This window comes from Coturnix japonica, chromosome 18, assembly GCF_001577835.2.
Source record: "Coturnix japonica isolate 7356 chromosome 18, Coturnix japonica 2.1, whole genome shotgun sequence".
NCBI lineage: Eukaryota > Metazoa > Chordata > Aves > Galliformes > Phasianidae > Coturnix > Coturnix japonica.
In genome coordinates this window covers 8,631,405-8,654,936 of record NC_029533.1, presented here as the reverse complement: position 1 = coordinate 8,654,936, position 23,532 = coordinate 8,631,405, and the positions used below count along the sequence as shown (strand labels likewise).

At 39.7% G+C, this 23,532-nt stretch overlaps 1 protein-coding gene across 3 annotated transcripts in view; it reads right to left on the bottom strand.

The window, feature by feature from the left end:
• Window positions 1–23,532, bottom strand: part of CA10 (carbonic anhydrase 10) — a 123,866-nt gene that overhangs the window by 19,963 nt on the left and 80,371 nt on the right. For all 3 annotated transcript variants that reach the window (XM_015880346.2, XM_015880345.2, XM_032448264.1), the window contains exon 5: window positions 6,225–6,410. In XM_015880346.2, the coding sequence (XP_015735832.1) occupies window positions 6,225–6,410 (186 nt within the window). The remainder of the gene's footprint in view (window positions 1–6,224; window positions 6,411–23,532) is intronic.

The window sequence follows — 23,532 nt, the reverse complement described above, 5'->3', positions numbered from 1 at the left end:
CACATTAAGGAAAAGTTGATTTGCTTCATTAACAACAATGTGACAAAACAGCTCTTCAGTTACCAATCTGCTGATCAGAATCAATCAGCATCTTAGTTTGAACTCTGTCAAGAAAATTAGATGGTTCAATAAATCGGAGACTATGATTTCAAATAATAATTGCTACTCATTTAGAAGTATTTTAAAAGATATTTACCATAACAGCATTCCTTCATCTTTGAAGATGCATCTTTGTAAATTACTCTCACTGCTTCAGTGGTTTTTAATACTGTTAAATGCTTATAACCCCACTGCAATTCAAAGGAGAGTGCTTTGAGATCTACTTAGCTTGGCATGCTCACTACAGGACTGACTTCAGTGTTTGGCAATTTCTGTTTCCGATAGGCAGAATATTGTGCATATCTGATGGGAAATTTGTATGACTATCCATTAATGTGTTTGGATGCTGTAGTTTTCGGTGCACTGGAGTGATTAATTTTTGCTGCAGAAATAAGATGGACAAGATCTGCCTATTCAAGATACCCCTGAGTTAATTTTGAGAAATCAGGCAGGCAACATTCCTGGGACTTTGAACACACCATGAAATGTTGTGCTTTGGTCTTTGCTGTGCCACAGCCCCTCGTCGTGACTGCAGTTGACTCAGCCTCTGTCTCTGCCCACCCATTTGTAAAATCTGCAAAATAATTATGCTGCAAGGTAATTGATGGCTAATGGGGAGCATGTTAATGACCGTAAAGCATTTGACAAAAAGCATTATAAGGGCTATCATTAGTGCCTGTTGTGAGCAGCGATCAGCCTTTCAGAATACCTACAGGGAACATGAAGTGACCACATCCAGACAGACATACCTGAATTAGATTTCTGGTACAGGCTCAGTTCTAAACAAAGCACTGAACTAAAAGGAGACGGATAGTCTCTTCCAGCTCTTCACTGTGTTTTTATTTTTCTCTTCACAAACTTAAAGCTGATATAAGAAGATACAACTCAATAATTCTGTTGGTTTTCTGGACTTCTCCCACTTCAAAAAATTTAATTCTAAACCATGTAGGTCTTTAGATTTAATCATGGGCATTCACTTTGAGATACAAGCTGCCATGTTTAAAGCACAAATACAGAACACTATCTAGCAACACACTGGTAAAATCAACCCGCTTTGCTCTGTCCCGAGGTGGTTTAATGACCACATGCAAAATATTGAGTTTACAAATCATGTGAAGGATGGGTGGGGTCAAAAAACTGATCAGTTCTTCCACACTAGAAGCAAAGAAGGCTGTTTCGTTGTAAACAAAGGAATTGGTCTGAATAGTACAGCACTTTTCCCTCTTCTGGCTTATTCTGAGTAAATGACTGTGAAGTTCACATATATGATGACATGCTCATAGTTCCATTCCAAAAGTTTTTGTTTTATTTTTTTTTACCCTGCTAATTTTCCTGTCATGGTTTGCCTGAGTTTCTAAAAGATAATTCTATGAGAATGAAACCGACATTCATTAGAATCTGAGAGGATAAATAGGACTTTTTTTTTTTAATTACCCTCAGGAATAACTGCTGGTTGGGGTGGAGCACAGTTCCTCTATTGCACCTTTTGTAACTGAGAAACAGCAGACAGGGAGGCTCTAAGCTACAAATCAAACAGTGAAAATCCTCTTGACAGAACACACCCCTGGGCTTCACGCAGAATAAGGCCTTGCGGTAATCAGAAGCAGAACTAGCTGGGATTTTATTTTATTTTATTTTTTTTGCTGAAAAAGGGTTTTGCTGGAAAATGCTTACATGTCAAAACCAAAGTACCTTGTGAAGGGAACTGGATTTCAAAGAACTTTTGCTGAAAAACAAACAGGCTGTTGGATATCTGCCTGATTTCCTGCCAGCATGTCTGCTGATTTAGTCAGGAGTCTGGACACCCAATGTTTTATTACCCTAGCTTACCTTATAGCAATTTGTTGGTTTTCCTATGGTGTCCCTCTCCTCAGCAAGACTATAAATGTGCATAAAGGATTGTTTGTAGGTAGAGGCAGATTGTCAGAGGGGTGATCTGGGTATGTACTGCTTGGGAGCTTCCAGATTCCTGGAGAGAACTCTGCCTTAAACCAGAACCGTTAGAGTTGGGCTGTGATTTGCAGAGTTGGATGCACATAGAAATATTCTTGTCTACTGCCTCTCTTACGGCTCTATCATGCCTGAAGCAGAAAACCAGCATGGTCAGAGATGAATTGTACTGTTCAAAACAACAGTGGTGCCTTTCTTCCCAGCTTGCCCATTAGCCCACCTCACTGGGAACAACTCACTTTGACCAATACTCTGAAGTTAAAGATGGAACAATATGTGCCAAAATCTGACTTTTGGTGCAGTAACTTGTATTTCAGATAAAAACTGACCCTGCAGGTCAATGCCATGTTGATGTTTAGAAACAATCCTCAAATCAACAAAGAGATTTCACAACATGCAGAACTAGAATTACATCTCTGACTGTCTCTTTGGTTGTTTGTTTATGTATTTGAAGTACAGGCGTTTCCTGATAAGGGGAAGTGTGTTATAGAGGGCTTTAAGTTTCACCCATGATGGGTACTTCTGCAAATACATTATGTATTTTAATTATGCTTTTATTGGAAGCATATTTTTATGATATTTTATTGACCTTTCCCTGTTTTTTATGTGAAGAGAGCAAGAGATGAACTCTAACCTCAAATCACTTGACAGCTGGAGTACATTTGGTTCTAAGAAGCCTTTTATCCTTTTCTGAATCACGATTCCCTATTTCAGAGAAGTGCAGCAATTTATCTTTTATGTATATTACCATAAGTTTGGGTTTTTTTGTTCTCTCAGAAAAGCAAAAAAGGTTTGGGCTTTGTTTCTTGCTTCTTCTGGAGAATCTTAGAACCAGATTTGAAATCCATGCTCCTCTGCTGCTTTACTCTAGTGAAAAAGTGCTGCGTTGATAGTCTGATGGAAAACTTCCTATACAACTTTGTCAGAGTGTTTCAGACTTGTGTGTTAGGTAGGAAAAAAAGCATCAGGTAATGAGAACTGGGTGGCTGAGCTCCCATAGCCACGGATGCTGTAGTCTAGGAATATGATAGCAATAATCACTCTCTGTTTTTCATTCCTTTTGTAAGTTGTGAAAGGGATAGAACTTCATATAAGCTCGCTTTTTATTTTCCTCTGTGTTTGTCCAGGAATGTGGCTGTGGGAAATTTTGAGTAAGGAATTAGTTTGATTCCTCCTTTCCTGGATTGTTATGTTAAATACATTTGTGGAAAAAGTTAAAGTTTATGAGAAGTGTAATTGAAAACTCATTCCCAAGTAACATAAAACCCATTGCAGAACAAATGTAGGTTTTTGGCTGCAGAGGTAAATTGCTCTTTAATTAAAGAAGAATCTTCCAATAGCAAGTAAAGTCAACCCAGGCAAATTATAATCATTTGGAATAAGGCAAAGTGAACACTTTATAAGTGACGCCGGAGGTTTAGAGGGCTGAATGTTTTACTGTCCCAGTGGTTTAAAAGAGCAAATCCTACAGCTGCTACTCTAAGCAGAAAAACTCCACCTTATTGCTTTATGATGCTGGATTTTAAAATTGAGGCACCGAGGGGATTTAGATTATAGCATGTGACAGACTGTGCTCTCAGTACATTGACACTCTCTTCCACTTCCCCCTCCCTCCAGAAATGAGAACAGTTGGTAACTGAAAACTAAACATGTGCAAAAATATATTTATTACTGAAGGGGATCTGTTTCACTCCATACCTAAGAAATCCAGCATTTACTATTCCAAGCAGCAGATATTTTGTTGTGTTGCTACATGAACACAAACTGACATTTTCATAGAGCTTGTAATTTGCTCAGGCAGTTCTTGAAGTGTGAGTGCTTTCAGAGTTAGGGGATAGATGAGCAAACACTTGCAGAAATCTCTCCAGTTTTTGCTTTGACTGACCTGAGAGTTGAAGTCCAACCACACAACATTGGAGGGGGAGCTCCTGCCATGCACAGCTGGTGCTTGCACTGATTGCTTAAAGAATAACTCCCTCTAATATCATATACGACATATTCAAGTACATGCATATCTAACAATGCATAGTCACACACTTTCTATACATCATTTACTAATGTAGAGGAATTGGGTGATCTCAGTATTGCTTGTTGTCTGAAATGTTAAGCTACTCAATTATACCAGAAAGATTTGAAGTAATTTGTATTGGGCTAAGTGTCAGTAATCAAAATGCTGGCATAAATAGATGTGAGAAGGTCTTCTGTTTATTTGATGTGATGATGACCTAGCATTTCCACTTGCACTGCTGATGCAAATGTTGCAGTAATCTATGGAAGTTAAAAGTCAATTAGTGCTGATATGTTTTTCCCAGCTATTTTTCTCCTAATCTGCAATAAAACCCACCTAACAGAAAATACGGAATTTGATTTTGGTTTAGAAAAACACAGTAGCCAATGTTAGTAAGAGTGGCTTTTGAACTGTAACTCTGCTTTTGTGTGTATAAGTGTCATGTAACATTGCTGGTGAAACCCACCTGTAGTCTCTGGGACAGACAGAGGTGCATTCCTGCTCCTCACACTCGTGCTCATCTCCCACTGATCATGATTTACTCACGTGAACAGTCTCCTTATGCTGCAGTGATGACAATACTTCCACCTCTTCCTGATTTATATTCTATTCCTCTAGCAGTTTAATTCATTATCCTATTGACTTTCTCCTCTGAAGCTGAACATTAATCTGAAGGTTATAGAGATTTTACTAAACCACCCTTCCACCAGACATGTGTTCCCTCATCCGGACTACCCTCAGAGGCTTATTTTTCAACATTAATCGGCACAGGAATACAGTAAACTTATCTTCTGGCTGCAACATTAAAAATGACCCATATCATTTCCAATAAAACTTCCAAAATACAGATGACCTATGGCAATGGACATCACCTGCTGCGTTAATGTTCCTTTCCTGAGGAAGGACAATGTACAGCCTTGTATTTTGATGAACAGCCTTGATAGAATCCCAAAGCCTCACATCAGTGAGGATGCAATAGGGAAAAAAAGCAAACAGAAAACCAGGCTTGGGTTGAGGAACGTAAATACTGCACAGAGAAATGTGTAGGGAAAAACAGGATTTTGTGAAAAATGGGCCCATCATTCAGAAAAGGAGGCAGAGACCTGAGCTACACAGGCAAATCAGGGGTGTGCACAAGGCCTCCATGACAATATCACTGTTCCTGATTTAGCAGTTGAGATCGTTCTAATTCTTCAGCAGACTGGATTAAATTATTTCAGCTGGCCTGATGCTTCTCACAGGCTGTTTATCTGTCAGTCCTGCTTCTAAAAATATCAGAAGTTGGATTTGCAACACTGATCTCTCTGATAAATAATCCTTCACTATCATTCAAAGATCCCTCCTCATGTAAAATTTCCCTGATTCCATGTGGAAAATGAAGTAGTAGAAGGTGGTGTTTCAGAACTTCTAACCTCATTCTCCCACCTCTGTTTTCTTTCTTTTGTCTCTCAAAGGAGTAGTACATTTTATGCCCAGTTATCACAGAATTTGAACAAGGCAACCACAACTCAGTTGTGTAAAACACGATTAATTTTGTGAAAAAGCTGCTGCTGGTTATGTTATGTATCTGTGAAGCTTTTCAAAGCACATAATTGCCATCAGTTATAACATCATTTGACAGTCCTACAGTTAATGTCCTACTCTTCAATAACTGCTGCTGCACAACACCAAAGAAAATAACACTCATTAACTGTCTGATCACCAGAATCTGTGATAGATGTTGCAGATGGTAATTCACTCTTCCCCAACAAAGTTATTTACTGTGAAAAAACTATTCATTTTGATCTTCCAAAAGAAAGGTAACAGGATATTCACTGAGTATCTTTATAATTAATCCCTGTGGTTATTCCAAAGCATTGCCTTATTTGTTAAGGAAGAGGTTTTGGCTGTTAAAGGATCCACCAAGGCATATTTGATTGCTTCGTAAGCAGTGTATTTGTGAATACAAGGTGTCCACGAGTGCAGTTAAACTGTTCCTTTCTAAATACGACTCACGTGTTTAGCCATGCATGTGCTGGGAACAAAAATAATACAAAAGCTGAATTCCAAACTGGATTAAGGGAAACAGTTCTTTTGCTGCAAATTGGTTTGCAAATACCTTCAGGTGGAAATGAAAAGTGTACCATGTCATGCTGGTTCATTTGTCACCCGGAACATGCTGACGTACCTCCCCAGAGAACGCCTGTCCATTGAGAAGGTGCTCTGATCCCTGGCTGTCTTCACTGCCGAAATGTAACCGGATTTCCTCTAAGCGGTGGCTGTATGTCATCGGCCCTCCAGAGATGTTGACCAAATGCTCTTTGTCTAATCGTAGAGAAACATGTCTCCCTGTATTGTACATTGTCCCGCTGACCTAAACAATATAGGGGATAAAAAGTGTTTTTTCAATATCATTTGTAATTCCTTGAGACCAATTACACAAAATGCAAGTTTTTGCATCCTACATGTCTTCATTTAAATGCAGCATTGTATCTTGTTATTGCTGTGTGATGAAATACACAACCTGAGGACATACTCTAAACGTGTGGATTTTACATTGTACATTATAGCATTTCTGTAAATCCATATGTAGATGTTCTGTCCAGGGGCACGTGGTTAGCACAATGGCTGTGACTGCTATACTCCTTTAGAATATTTCTGAGTAGTCACTGAGTAATGACTTCATTACTAAATTTCTCCACTGCAAATGGGGACATTTCAACTGGCAGAAATTATTTAAGTACACTTGAACAAATCTGAAATTTAACTCGTTTTTTCTTCTTTCAATATTCATAACAGTTATCCAAAAGTAAAGGTGCTGCAAAAGCAGAGAGGTAATTATTCATAGAACAGGAAGCCCTGCTCATTCTGATGCTGCAGGTAAAACCATTCACTGTCCTCTTCTGCAAGGCTCTTTGTTCTGGATATTCTGCTTTTACAGGTGCCAGATGTTTTGGCCATAGTGGTACAAAATTACTTATGGCTTGATGAGTATCTCCAGTTCTTACTACACATCAAGTAGCTGTAATGATCTCTGAGATTCAGCTTTATTTTTAAAAGGACTGAATGGTACATTTCATTTAAAAACTGACTGATATTTTATGTAATGAAAAAGAAAACGATTGTAGAAATCTTCTTTTCATATGGAATATAATTCTGTCACATTTACTCCTGTCACAGGAGAAGTTCCCACAGCAAGAGGTTCCTTAACTTACTCGTCACTGAAAAGTGAAATATGCCAGCTTGACTTAAAGTAGAAGAGTGATTTGTTTAAGAATGTTCTGCGTGGATGCAAATGCTACACTTGAATAGCATTCATTTACATTAAGAAGAGGAAGGATAGCAATAATATGCTTTGTTGCACTTCAATTTAAAATTAAAGACATGACTATTATGTATTATATCCTATATTACATCAGTACTATAGTAATTAACATTGCTGCAGTGTCATTTTATCTGTAATAGTAATTACAGAATTTAGATGACCTCCTTTGTTGCACAGTGTGTTGTAAAAAAATTCTACTGCACAGACTGTGCGATGCAACCAAATGAATGAGATGAAGCAGGTTTTGACTGTCGTGGTTACTTTCAACTTTGATATACGTCATCTGTATTGTGTTTATTCCAATTCCAAACAAACAGTTTCAAATGGTTTTAGGAAAGCAATAAACCCAGACATTCCTATTCATCTCCAACAAGACACAATGATTCTATTTGTAACTGCTCCTTAGTTTTCTGCTTGGCTTTGCATGCCAAATAATTAAATACCAAGTTTAGTTTAATATGTGAAAGGTCAGGTTATTGGAAGCAGTTTCAGTACGTTGTGGATGGGTGAGATGGAATTGCTAACAATGAGTAAGAAATGCTGTTGAAAAACAAATAGGGGGAAATGGTTGAAAGCCTCATTCACATCCGAAAGCTCACACTTCACTGAGCGCTCAGTTAAATTTAGCAACAGTGCAAAATATTCGGAATCCATTTTCTTTCTTAAATTGCCACCAATCTCAAATTAGGTTACCATTATTTTCTCTCTTTAGGTAAAAGTGACCCAAATAACCTCTAATATGAATGAAATAACTCTCTGTAGAGCAGAGAGGGGAAGTGATAAGAGAGAAATTCATGAGCAGGAGTAACATTTGTCTTTCTCATTTTCCCCTTCATAAAGAGGCAGTGCTTGTAATGAGATTGTATTGACCATTTTAAAGCAGGATTTCCCTACATAACTGCAGATAAAAAATACCAGTAATGAGCTGAAGTATCTGACATACCTCATTTCCTACCTGCAGCGAGGGCTGAACACCTGAACTGAAACCATAAGAACCTCGCACACAAGCATATGGACATGTCACCAGGAAGGACAAAATTCAAGATGTTCAATAGCAAAAATTCGATGTCATTTCTTCAACATTTTTAAGGCATTGGTTCCCTTGTTCTGAGTGTGTGCACATGAGAAGAGCCACATATTGCAATCCAGATCCTGGGCAAATGGCCTCTGACATCTCTGTGCTGTTTCTTCTCTACCACTGAGGCTTTTAATGGCATTTCTATTAAGGACATTTGATCACTACAAGAAAAAAAGTGTCTTGCATTTGCCATTTGCTCAGATTACATATGAATGAAAGATGGAATTGCTTGAGAATTTTATTTTTAATTTCTGGAGACTTTCTAACGTTCCAGCCTTTAAAGTGATGGTGAATCGTAGAACTTTGCTTGGTTTTGTGGACTGTGAAGTTGTGTGTGGTTTTGTAGCAGCATTCTCTGTCTGCTGCGTGCCCTGCTAAAGAATAGGTGTTAGGAGGGCTCCGATGGGCAGGAGTAAGGCTGTGTGAAATGAATGTATTAAAGCATCCTTAAAAGTCTGAGAAAACAGCTCCATCCACCATTTTCAAAGTGAATGATCCCACCACGCTCAGTTGACCCAATTTTCCTCAAACGCTGAGAAATGTTTCTGAACCGGTAATTTTACCTATGGCAAAATCCCCAAGTAGAACAGAGAATGTTGATGGGCTTCAACCTTAACTGTGCAATATTTCAACTCCGGTAGACTTTAATTAAATTATTAACATATTCCTGATGTGTTATTTTCTATTTAATCTCATTCATTTTAATTCTTGCTTCACAGAGCTTTGTGCACGTAATTCCCCAGCAGCATTATTCTCTCTTTATCTTGATGCAAGTCAGCCACACAGGCACACTAATAAATGCAGTGCTGCATTTCTAAGTGAGATCGGGCTGCTCATTTATCTGTGTGTAACTTGTTAGCCCTACAATCACAAAAAGTCCAAATTCTGCTGCTTGGCTGTAGAATATAAGGTCAGCAGAAGCACAGAAGATATTGCTCTTTAGCCCTGCAGTTAGGGAAGCATTCCATCGTGTCCTTGTTAACCGCATATCTTGATTGCTTACTCTTTTCTTCCCAAACTGGTACTGAACTAAATATTTGTCAGAACTTTCATGTTCTGTATCACTACATTACAGTCTGTGATAAAACTGTCTTCAAAAGGCTGTGCTGGAAAAGCATCGGAAAATGAAGCATGTTTTGGGGTAAAGCTGTGCCAGTATCACAGGCAGGGATTGCAAGAGGAAAGGTGAGGGAGCTGAGCTGGATTCTGTGCCCTTCATCCCGTGCTCTGTCGGTGGCTCATTGTCACCATTCTCCAGTAACTCTCTGCTTCCTGAGGGCCTTTACAAAATGGTGAAATAGTCTCTCAGCATTTTGGATTTATTCAGGTAACAGTGGTCTGAAGATCAGTTCCAAGAATATTTTTTCACTTGTATCAGTACCTGTCAGCGGAGCAGCACTGAATGTAAGGAAGCAAGAAAATCAATTGTGTATGGCTGCCTGCTGTGGTGTCCTTGGATCTTATCTGGGGTTTTAGCTGTTTTTTTCTTTGGGATGAAAATAGATACAATCCAAAGAAAGCCTAGCACTGTGTAGGGAAGCAAATCACTAAGTATTGAAGGGTGTTCTGAAGATGTTGTAATGCCTTAGTTTTACATCCTGCAATAACCACACTTTTATCATCCACCGCATGGCTTCCATATCCTCCCCTTGAAGTCTTATGTTCTTGTAGCTCTGCAGGCTCCAGGAACAATGGGCTTTCTGCCCCACTAACAGCACCTGAGCTGTTAATAGCACTTGCTTTGTCGTTGCCTTTGCTTCCTGCCATTGCTTATCAACACAGAAAGAGCAGTAGATGTCCCAGTGACCACAGACCAGATTCTGTTCCATGGAAACATGAAAATACCAATACTAAGAATGAAGTAGCATCTGCCACCTAAGGGACTCAAAGAGCTTCATAAATGCAAAGCAAATATGCATCTGTCTTCAGGCTCACCAGGATATGTAAGCATTTACAGCAGAGTGTTTGGTTTTCTTCCAGTCTTACACAGGATTGTCCCATTCCCATGCAGTACCCTGTGCTGTAGCTCAGGTCACCTCAGTCTGAGTTTCTAAGCACAGCAGCAAAACAAATAATGTTTTTCTGAGTACTCCAAGCAAAGCCATTTCTCTTAATGATTTTGTTGTTGCTGTTGTTGCTGTTGCTCATAGTATCTTGACCAGACCTTGTTCAGCAATATGAAATATTGTTCTCATTGATTTGGAATGACCGTGCTGTAGTACATCCCTTGTATGTATCTGGTACAAAGCAGAGACTTCTTTAGAACTGGAAAACAGAGCTTCCATAGGCTTCAGGACATGTATGTGTTTTGGAATCTGACTTCAGGGACCATGACTGAGCATCACACTGAACAAGAAATCCAGATGTAACCCTCTAAGGCACTCTGCTTAGTTCTCTGCATTGCAGAATTACCTTCCTTTCCTTCAAAGCAGTGGTCATACAAGAACGTACATTTTCTTAATAGTGTGCTTATGGCATCTGGTTGGTTTTAGAATTAGTTTCATGCTGCTGCCTTGATTTTCTATCAGTTGTTAATAGGGAATCTACACTAGAAAGTAGAAGGATGACATCCCAGTTTTGTTCTTGGGAGATACGTAAGAGTTGTTTGAAAAGATAGAACTATTTTTTAAAGTCGTCTCTTAAAGGAGAGATTAGTATTAAGTAGGAAACAACTGTTCTACTGTCTGAATTACCAGAGAAGACTGAGAGAGCTCAGTCCTTGCCCTGCTGTGTTTCTGTACACACACATAACAACATTAATACTTTGTTTTTAAACAGTTTTTTTCTTTTTTTCCTGTGGAGCATTCAAGCACATTTGGTAAACCTTTGTACGTTTGAATATTCATTCTTCGTAATACTTTTTCTCTGCCTTCATCTTTAAACTCTACTTATGTAGCCTTATATAAGGAAACCATTGAAACACTGCGAGCATAGCAACATCTGCAAAATTATGTTTGTGATAAACAAGTTGCTTCTTGACCTTCTAAATCATGATCTTCTATACATTTGCATAAAAATATCTCGCCATAGATATACATTCAAAGTAATTCATGCCTTGTACTTTAGATTGCAGCTGTTTCTTGCAGCCTTTCCCTGCTGCCAGCAGAGAGCACTGTTGACCCATCCCACTTGGCCATCACCTCAGCCAGGAGAACTTCCACAGCCATGCAGAAAACTAAAACTGAAATAGTTTGTTAGCTGGGTTTGGTTTGTGACACAGCCTTACTCTGTGTCATTAGGTTCAGAAATCTCTGAACAAAAAACTGGTGTGGGGAGAAAATTAAAGATAAGGAAGTACCAGATTTTTGATCCAGTACTGTGTACTGGGGGAGTTGTGACATAATTGCTGAGCTTTGAGGAACAGCAGACCCCACCGTCACAACATCTGATGGGAAAGGCGTGGATGGGAAGATGTAAGAGAGAAGGACAAAGATTAAAATAACTTTTTTGTCTTATTTGTTGAAAAGTTTTGAAAAGGAAATGATGTTAATGAGTCTAATTAACTCATTTACCTGCTGAATGTCATGTGGCATGTCTCAGAATGTGACATGACACACGTTCTTTAAGGCCCTACAGCCAGTACAAATGCCTCCCCTTCACTGGGCTGCAGTTCTCCTGTTTACTCCCCTTAAGTGACTGATCTGAGAAATCTTGAAACAAACTTCATAAATTAAATATTCAGGCTTACTGGCTAATGAGCACAATATGTCAATTTCTCGGTGATCAAAATAATGCTCTTCAATAATGTATACACCGTTCTGTAACAAAAATATAACTTTAATAGGGGACCTGCAGGGTCATGGTTAGCCTGAGATAATTACATGCCATGGATAGGAAGGAGTGGAACTGCTCCTAGGACATTGGTAATACCCCACAGAGCCTATTTGCCGCATGCTGCCTTCTAGGGATAATAAAGCACTTTATTACATTTCCACTACTACATTAATGCGATGATTTTTCCCTGTTAGTATCTGTGAAGTCTAAAGCAGATGCAGCAAAATTTATGGTGACTCGCTTAATAATTGCTGCGTGTGTGTTTATGTTTACTGCTCTCATTCATCTAAAATATTCCAAATACTTTTAAACCAAGTGTAGCAGATGAATTAGATCCCAGAGCTTTCTCTAGATTTCTAAATTAAAACTGAGTTATTGAGACAAGCAAGCAGAAAAACTGGCTTCTGTGACTGGACAGCTTCCATCAGTACTGGCTGGAGGCCCTCAGGGACTAGTAAGGACTTTAAGTGGGAGATGCATCTTGATACTGAGAACTTCCTGCATGTTGGGATCCATTACATGCTGTTTGGTGTGAAAAAAAAGGAATCATTAAGGATGTTTTGCTGGATATCAATGTCCATCATCTACTGTGTAGTGTCCTGAAACCTACAGCCTGAATTTTTGCTGGCAAACTTGAGCATGGAAGTGGAATGTTTAAGTACAAATTACATTGCAGTTTAGCCTTAGAATACTTGTATATGTATATGCCTACAACCCTGTCCTTCCACATCCACATTCTTACCGTTGATGACAAGTTTTATCTTTTGGCCTGACAGTTATAAGCATTATGTGAAAGTGGAAGGAAAAATTATGTTTGCCTGTTCTTTTTTGTTCATTAACCTTAGTTTAGAATTAGGCTAAGTCAATAAGTAATTGAGAGAATAACTGAGGCTTAGAGAACCCATTACCCTAATTTAATCTAGCGATCTGTAACAAGATTTCAGTTTGAAGAATCCTTGTTAAAACTCGTGTTAAGAATAATTTTTGTCTCTGATGAAAGGATGTCAGAGCTGCCTGTTTAAATTGGAAGGTTTAAGTGCATTTTCAAAAGGTGCAGAAGCCTACAAACTGATGAGAAATTCAGACAAATGGAAAGTTACTCTTTTCATTTTACATAGGGCTTTAAAAAGTAAAATAGAGAGTGCCAAAATTCTGAGGATCTAATTGAGCCACTATTTAATGAGTGATCTTAAGATGCACTGATGTTCAAAACATTCTTTGATTGAAATGCCAGCAGCTTTCCAATGGCAGCAGAGGGACCATCTGACTGGGGATGTCATTGAATTCCTCCCTGCAGAAAAACTGACACCTGTTGACATTCACTGGTGCTTGCTGAAAGCTGGTGGAGTCCAAGCAGTACAAGTGAGTGCTGTGAGGGTTTGGTGGTGTGTTTCAGCAATGCAACAGCAACGGGAAAGACGTGCCACATTCTGAATAGCCATGTGGATGGTTCTAAGTGTGGCACACAGTTCTTGTTCATCTCTGGCATAAATACACAGTGGTGGATGGCTATGTTGAAAAATCATGTTTTGCAGCTGAAGATTTGCTCTATAAAACGGTGTTAGTGTGCTCTTTGTATCTGTTGTGGTAACCATAGAGATAAATAGAAGGCATTACTTTTGGAGTGACCTATGTATTTTTCAGAAGTAAATAACACTGGGGGGAAGTGAAGATTATTAGTACAGTCACCACTTTATTTCTAATGCACTCATCACATCCATCCACCTACCTATGCATATGTAGGTGATAAGCATTTTGTAATAAGCATTTATCTGTATATATACAGAAATAAAATATTTTCTTTTCTTTGCTAATTTCTGCGGATAGAAAAAGAAAGAAAAATGCCCATCCTCACACACAGGCTTAGATTAATGAGTTGGCAAAACCTTCCTGCTGTTGTGCATCCAGAGCATTAGGTTGCTGTCTGAATGACTGAGACGCATACGGTTTCCTGAGCAGGGTGAAGGATGTGCATACAAAGTTCATCTGTTTTATGCCGCAATCAAAACATACCATTATTAAGTTTAATGATACAGTTTTACAAGAGCCTGAAAACACCATTTCTCTAATTCTTTTCTGTCAGGAAGGTCTGCATTTCTATGCCTATTAAATTTTCATAAACCCTCTAAAATAAAGAAGTGGCCACTGCTGATTTTTGAAATCCTTTGAGCGCTTGTCCTGGTTTTGGCTTGGATGGAGTATGGCGCTGGTAAGGAGGTGGCGCAGAATCTGTACTGCTCAGCTTTTAACCATGAAAGGGACAGAAGTTTGATCAGCTTTTTTTTAGCAGAACTGTAAGAAGTTTTTGGGAGCAGCGTTTCACAAGTTGCTTCCCAAATCACTGCCAGGGAAATATGCACAGTTACTGCAAAATTATTTCCTTGTATCTCTGGAGGTAAACTAGTATTTAGATAACTTGAAATTTGACCTCAATAAAATTCATTACTTGTCAAGGCAAATCCTTTGTGACATGCAAAAATCATAAACTATTCTGCCCAGTAGCATTTTTCACTTTCATTTTTTTGAGCGATAGGAGAGAGCTGCTTTGTCCTGATTTTTCTCATTCTTTAAAGAAGGTGAAGAGCTTCACTTTCCCAGTAACAAATACGACTGTTTCTGTTTACCAGAGGTCTGTTTTACTTTACTCATTTTATTCGCCTCAAAAACATTTGTGTACTTTTTTAAGTTGAGAGAAGTGGAACTGCAGTAAATACAGAAATAAAAGAGAAATAAATCCTACTCTTATTTTTCTGTTCTAACAATGCACTTTAAAACCAAAAGCGATAACCAGAAGTATTTTAAATGTTCTTATGTTCTTACTAACTAGACAGAACATAGGCCGAAATTGAACTGGAGCTTTCTGAAATGAAGATCAGAAGAAGTATTTATTACATGACATTAGTGAAAAAAGTAGGACTTCTGGTATTTCTAACTATTTTAGATGCACTTGGGTTCTGAATAATGGGTCTGCCCGAGAGCTACTGAAGTCTGAGGGCAGCACCTGTTTTTAATATATAGCTGGTGACCGATGGAGTCTAACATAAAGACAGGAAATCTTTACGGGTCTGTGCTAACAGAAAAATATCCACTCCCTGATGCAATTGGAAGATTTGTAAGTCTATTGTGGCTTATGTCTTATTATTTTCACACCAACTATTTCTAAAGTCTAGATGATGCCTAATAAACAACTCCTTTAATCATCTTTAAAATGACAAACCTGTTGATAAATTGAATTTTCTCCAACGAGATATTGCTATATTGATTTTAGTACTCCATTTTTAATAAGCAGATACTGTTCAGAATTGCCTGCTATGACAGCCCGGAAAGTAGGGCATCAACTGACTTGGCAAATGGCTGAATTTATAGGGGAAGTTTTTTTGCTAGAACTTGACTCCGTTATTCTTTTATTGTCGACATTCACTTGCAGTAAGGACGTTGGACCAAACCTGCTGCATATAAAAAATGGACAGATATGTCTACCTTGAAGTTTCTGTGGTAGATTTCCATTTCCCAGGAAAAAAACCCCATATCCTCCCAACCGCACCTTAAGTCACCAAATGAATTTCTGCCCAAGGGAAGCCTCACTGACAGCCCATCAGCCCCATCCCTGTGTATGGGAGCCTTGCTCCCCCAGCAGCGCGCTGTGCTGCTCAGTGTGAGCAGAAGCTGTGCAGCAGTCCTACAGCTCAGTGCTGGTGCAGTGATTTCATTGTGCCGTTCTTACTCCCAGCCTGGGTCATGTTGCTGAAGGCACACCAAACTTTTAAGATAACACTGTGGCAAATCACAGAGAGAAAAGGTGAAACCCAGTGGCTGGGTCAATGCATAGCATTCAAAAAGTCACTTGTAATTGCAGAAGTGTATTTCATCTACCGCTGGAATTTATCTTTCTTTTCTCTGAACATATGAAAGGTTTGCACATGCCAAGGAATATAATGGTGCCTTTAGACACTGTCTGCTCAGTCTGCTTAGTGAAAAAGTTACTTACCTGACCAACAGTAGATCTCTTTGGATAAAGGGGCAGAAAACTGCTATGATGGTGGCATCACTGGTACCACAGGAAATATGTAAGTTGGAAACAATACAAAATCCTCCTGTGCATTACACTTGAATGAACTAAATGTAAGGACAAACATCCTGAAATGTTTCAGTTTGCAATAAAGAAATGCTTTTGATATTTTAACTTCCACTTCAAAAGTGGCGGTAGCAGGTGTATCAGAACCATATTTCTGTGCATGTTCAAAGCTGTTCTTGGACTGAAAGCATATCCGCAATTATCCAAACATACAGGTACTTATTTGCACGTCCTGCCAGGGTTATGTATTCACTGTACAATGCTTGGTATTTTACAAAAGCTTTCTTTCAAGCCACAAGATGATTACTGATCAAATTGTGGCATATACAAGCTGGCAACTGTCAGTGCAGTAATGAGTACAGAGGAAATATCTCAACAAAAACGTTATGGCCAAATCACCTTTATGAGATTTTGGGCTCCTGGTTTAGATGCTGTTGATGTGGTTTCTTTTTTTTTATTATTCATTTATAGATTAAAAAAGGTTTAGTACTCTTAAATCCATGCTTCTCATCCCTTGTATGCCCTGTCAAGCAAAAGCAAAACAAAATGAAACCAACAACTTGTAGCAGAAAAATTCCACCCGCCGGGTCTGATGTTCACACAGATGGAGCCTCTGATGTCCAACTGTTGGCCCAGCTGAGGGACCTGCACACGCATGAACCAAAAGTGGCTCATATATGCTGGAAGGCTGAGAAGTACTGATCTAGGTCAGCTTTTTCCACATTCAGGCGCTTGAGCAGACGTGACCTGATTCTCAGAAGCAAATAGAAATCTAGAAATGATAACATTTCAATAGAAAGGACTGCTCTTCACATCCTAGGAAACTCCTAAATATGCCCCTCAGGCCATCAGGAAAATGCTAATCCTAATGTTTTCATCTGAGATTTTCTTCCCTGTGGTGTTCAGTGCTTTGGTTAGTTTGGTCTCCCTTTTACTCTCCTATCTATTTATTTTCTGTATTTACATCATAAATCAGAAGGCACTGTACCACAAACTGATATGAAACAACCCATTGATTGTATTTGGACAACCAATATGTACTCAAAACAGAAACATGCCCCCTATCTTGGCCATGAAGCATTCAGAAACCCTTATCCCTCCACCCCTCCATTTCCTTACGCAAAGTCATATTCTGAAATTAATGTACAAGGAAAGCAGCACCAGTTACACCAAAAAGGCTGAACAAAACCTTGAGAAGCTCAGAAGAAAGCATAGCTTAAAACCTTGGGTGACTGGATGAACTCCTCATACTGTTAATTAATATTTCAGCTGGATATATCACCCCAGACAGAATAATCGTGGCTGCAGTAAGAGCTAACCTACTGACATGCTGTTTCTAGCAAATCAGAGACCTAAGGCTTAATCTACATCATCTAGAAAGCATGTGTGCAGAAAATGTGTAATGCCAGATCTTACTATGAAAAAGAAGATTAAGGCTGAAAAAGGATTAGAAATTAATTAAGGAGCTTCTTCATGTTTCCCAATATCCTTCTGATCTGTTACCAGCCTATCTTCGGCGTCTCTGCTGCTGATGCTGTTGTTAGTGATTGTCTGAACCACAAACACTGGGGCGGATTATCACTATGCTTTAGGACGAGCTGTGGCTTGGGGCTTATTTTCCACTTCCATGCTTTCCGACTGACAGCAGGGATCAGTGGGAGAGCTGCAGACTCCAAGCTCGGAGGGACACAGATGTTCAGGTCTTGCACTGCTGCCAGCAAGCAGCCTGGTGGGTGTTGCATCGCTGCAGGACTGCAGCAGAGAGCTGGCAAGCACCTTTCAGAGCAGTAAAGCTCTGAAATTGCCCATCTATGGGGAGGGAAGCAGCCAGAACCCTGAGCTGACTTACAGAGTGGTGGTGAGGCACAAGGAGCCATCTGAGCAGTTGAGGCCCTATGATTTTTCAAAGTCAAGCAGAAGTATTCCTGGGCTCTGTTTTATGAGCACAGCTGTGGGACTGTTCAGCATCCTCCAGTGTGGACACACCGTGCAAGTGAGGTGTTAGCATGGAAAGTACCTCATCTTAAAAAGTTTTGTTTCAACATTGTGGGTATGTCCTTAGCAAGTTTTGATCTGTGTGTACTCCACGTATACATTAAGATTATGCAGCAGTGAATCATTTGTTCTGATTAGCATTAATTCTAGCTAATATTAATCATTTTTAAATGAATTATGGTACTTACTATGCAGACAGTTTCTCGCTTATGACATGGAGTGTTTCTATTTTCTGGAACTTGATTATACTGAAAAATACAATCTTCACCCCGCTGAGGCAGAGTGATCATTATTTTGTTTGAAAGCTGCAGTTGAACGTGCACATAAATGGAATTAACACAGCATGACTATGAGATATCCTATAAACAGGGCCCTCAGGCTTGTTTCAGGGAAAAATCAAATGTATTTTATCACCTTTATGAATACCCAAATATGAGCAGGTTCTGAAGTACAGAGAGAATCATAGATGCTGACAGCACTTATGAAAGCAAGTAGAGATAAAGGAACCGTAAACAATTTTTTTGAGAAAGATGAGTTTCATTTCAAATGAAAACTCTAGAAATGAACAGGAAAGAGCTGACTTTGACAAGCAGGAAGCTTAGATGTATTCTAGCACAAGCATACAACGCCCCCTAAAACTCATGGCATCAATGTATCAAACTATAAAAGCCAACGGTGATGGCATCTACTAATAGCTATTGGCTACTATTACAGGATACAACAGGTTGCAGCATGAATTGAGGCAAAATCAAAGGATCCATTTCTTCTTAGAAACTTCTAATGAACAAACATTTCCACACAGCTGTCACACTCAGCTCTGCAGTCTTTATATGCTCCTTTTTCCAGGGCAGATCCTCAGGAGGAGCCTACCATCTCTTGCACACATCTCAAGGGTTGTTTAAATTTCCATTTTCGGCTGCAGGTTACCACATTTCCATATTGCCAAGGGCTGCTTAGCAGAGCTGAAATTTCTTCTATTCTTACTTCTCTGTCACAGTGTTTGGGGATAAAGCAGGACACGTCTGCTTTTCATCCACACCGACATGCTGATCGGATCCCACAAGGCCTTCCTTCTCTTCCCTCTGCTCAGCTCACTGCACAAGCGTCCGACTCTGAAGTGCTGCACTGAAGCCTTTGGGCTGGCTTTCCATGAGCAGCAGCACTGTGCTTCCTCTGCTTCCATTGAAACAGCAGCATTTGAGTGGAACAAAATTAGATCAATGGTGGGCATGTCTGTGCTGTGTGATGGAGCTCAAACAGACATCTCTGAGCTGCTGCTGACACGGGTGGCCTGGAGCCAGAGCCAATACGATCCTGCTGGCAACTAATTGGCCATGGCGAAATAAAACCAGAAAGTTGCTTATTAAAAATTGTCCTTGCTGAGATTTACACAGCCGTGGATTCATACTGACTCTCACATGCAAGAGATCAGTTTTCAAACTGCTGTCAAACAGTATTATCTTTGTAAGACCACGATATATGGTATTTGTAATCTCTGAGATGTGCTGGATTGATAACTAGCAAATCTCTATTGTTTCTGAAGCAAAATCCTGTTTGGAGAGAAACCTGTCATTACTCAGAACCTACACACTTTCAAAAAGAAAAACATCTGCTTAGTACTAAAAATACATGGGAATGGATAACTTCAGGGAATATTTAACAGTACCTGCAAAATACAGGAAGGGATTCAAATCTGTTTTTCATATTACATTTAAATTCTCACAGACTTATTCACTATGGAAAATACAGCTAGCAGCTGCTGTTCTTTGTCCTTAGTAATTACCGTGCATCATATGTGTGTATGAGTGTGAAAATATTTATTTACCATTAGTTCTCTGTTTCTCTCTCTCTCTTTTTTCACCACAGCAGCAATTCAGCTCCTCTAAATCTTCTAACAGTTACATAAAGATGCCATTTGGGAACCCAGAATTGTACATTTTCTCCATATGTGGCACACCCAACCTCCTGTTCTCACATACATACGAGTGCATCAACGTATCTTATATTTCATGCAGTAAACCAGTTTCTAAGAATTACCATATAAGCATCCCATGAAATATAACAGAGCGTAAAAACGCTTCATTGAAAAGTATTTATCAAAGAACTTCTATCAACTGCAATAGGCTCCAGGAAGCTTCTTTCCAGTTATTTACATGGAGCTTGGCATTCTTGTTATCCATGTCAATGGGAAGTGGAGTGGTTCTTCTTCTGTCTTCAATTTGCTATAGTATTAATCCAGTGGCTTTGGTATAGCTGCCTCTGATTACATTGTTGTGAGAGGGGAATCGATGAGAATGTTTAAATGATCAGACAGGTTTGGACTCAAACCTGGAATGAGATCAGCTGAAATTGGCCTATTTCTTCTGGCTCTATTCTGCCCCACCTTCTTGTGATTTTTCTTGTGCCAAGCAAAGCTTAACAACTGACTTGGTTTTGATAGAAAGACCCATTACTGGGGAAATAATATCAGGTCCCTCCAGTAACAAAAGGAACATGCAGCAATTAGCAGCGACACTTGTGTCATCCACTTTGTGGGTAAGTGCACATCAGCAGTGGTTCAGATATGTGCTTCATAAAGGACAGAGGACACAAGTGTATACCCTGAGCCTCCCCCTGGGTGGCTGTCGAGGAGGGTGACAGACCAGACCAGCCACCTGCCTGGGAATTATGTTTCTCCTGGAGTATCAGAGTGTAGATGGCTGAAGATTACCCACAAACGACCACAGACCTTTCAAAAGCTGGCAGCTAGAAACAGGCTGCTCTCTAGGGCAGAGCGTTTGTGTTCTCATTCCTACAAGGCTTGTCTATTCTTTCTCCTACTGTGGGTATATTTTGAACTGCTAGGGACTTAAATGCCAGCAGTATTCACAAGACAGCTTTCTACATCAGCAGAGATAGTGCTACTGGACTATCTTTTCAAGTCCTCAGAGACATCCTAACAGCATCTCTGCCTTGCCTTGTTCCAGGCAGCTGAATAGGGAAATGCAGCTAAAAAAGAGTCAAAGAACCAGGATTTTATGAACGAGTGGCACCAGTCATTCAGCACAGCCTTCTCAGGGACCTTAAGATCTTATCTCTGTTTCTAAACTTTCAAGTGAGGTCAGTAACCAGACTGTGTAACTGTTTCAACTGTAAGGCAATAATACGGTGATGTGCTTCGTACTTGAGACATTGACTCCTCACTAGCTAACGTGGGGGAAGAGTTCAGTAATGATCTGAGTAGTACTTTCTGTAAACACAGGGCATGGCAGATATTCTTTCCATGCAGTTGTTACGCACATTAACTCAGCTGGTTGTGTGATATCCAGTGTCTGATAAAATCATGGCCTGAAGTAATACTAGAATAAAGCTGTAAGTAGTTATTATGTGCAGCACTGACTTAACTGAAGTTCAAAGCTAATTACTGGCATTTCTACAACTGCTAATATGTTGATATTGTTTGAGATAGAGCAATTTCTGAGCTCCTATTAGGAAATCACATATATTGATTGAGGGCTGACATTGGAAATCTTCTAAAACAGACAGGTGAGCAAATTAGTCAGAGATGCATGTAGGTCAAATCCCTCCTAGAAAATCCTCTGGAAGCATCTAAGCCAGAGAAGAAAACTGAAAACATTTACTGTGTGCATTAGGGCAATTGAATTTCCCTAACTCAAGAGGAAGAATTAAATTAACGGAGCAATAGTTTGACAAGTTTGGCTTCAGTCACTAGACATAAACAAAATCATTACTTAAGCATACTGTTAATTATGTTCTACTTGAGAACAAATTGAGTGATAGCTGTTAATTAGGCCTGTGTGCATAGGAAAATGAGCAATAACATGACAGAAGGCTCCAAGTACGTACGTGTAATTGCACAATAGTGTTACACATACGTGGGTGGGGTTTGTGGATGTGCATGCACGCTGACTGCGATGTGATTGCACACAATGTGCTTGCTTTGTTTCAGGTTGAAGTTTTTTATTGTTTAAAATCTGCGAGTGATCGTAGGATCCAGTTCTGCCATCAGTTCACTTTGGGCCACTGATTTGTCAGGAATGGCAGTGAGGTCATACAGAGCAGGTGAGGATTCATATGCAGTGCAGCCCTTGTGTGCACTGTTTTTGCCAGCTGAGGATGGTGGTTCTACCAGATGGTGGAAGGGTGGTCGTGAGAGGCTGCATTCTGCTATGGAGCTGGGATGCTTAAACATGTCACATCCTGCAGACTGTCGTGAAAGGTCACATATGTGGTCAGATGGCATTAAAGTTCTTGAAAAATGAAAAATATGTATCAGCTTTTATGGAGTATCTTAATATCCCTGCCTGACTTTGTAACCTTCAGGTCATCCCAGAATGCACTTGTGACCAGATACATAAATGTACATGAGCAGTTGAAGAAATGAAAGATGAGCTTACATGAAGTGATAGATCCTGTGAACCATGCTGTTATGTGTGTATACAGGCTGCTCAGTTCAGCAGTTCAGTGACAGCAGGAAACGTGGGTGCAGCCAAACCAGGTGGAGATCAGCATCAGCAGCGCTGTGTATGTGTGTGTGTGTGTGTACAGTACTAAGCAGAACAGTAGTTTAGAGTTATGAAGTCAGTACCAGTAAGTAACATAGTGTGAAAGGAGCTGTCTGGAAGGCACGGTGGTGTGCGCAGGTCAGGAGTGCAGCAGGGCACTGCGTGTCCTTCTGGGGCACCTGGGTTCTGTTCCAGCCTGAAGGAGCCAGTCTGAGTGTTCTGACAGCACAAGTGATGGGAATGAAAGCTCAGGAAGAACAGGGGAGCAGATTTGCTTCAAAAGCACAATCCTGAGCTGAACAAAAGCTCAAAATGAGATGCACAGTTTAAAAACTCCAGATGATGTTTATAGGCCTGGGCTGTTAAAACAGATACAATTTTTTGCTGAAAGTATTGACCTGCTGCTCGCAGCTATTAGAAAGCCTGGGCAATGCTAGCTTGGCAGCTACAGGTGATTATATGGTTACCAATGAGTTATTAAATTTCCTCCAAATCAATGCCTCTTCTTCCAAAAGTGTATTAAAAAAGCTGGGGCGGTACAGAAACACCCAAGGGAATTATACAGAAGCCATCCTATATTTTTTAAAAAATCTAATTAACTGTAAAGTAATTTTACTCCACAGAAACCATAATAGCACAAACATAAGAGAAAGAGCGGTGATTTGCTTTCCTGCCTATTGATTTCTGGATGGTAACTGGAAGAGGCAGGTATTTTCGGTCCATCTTCGAGAAATAGCTTATAAG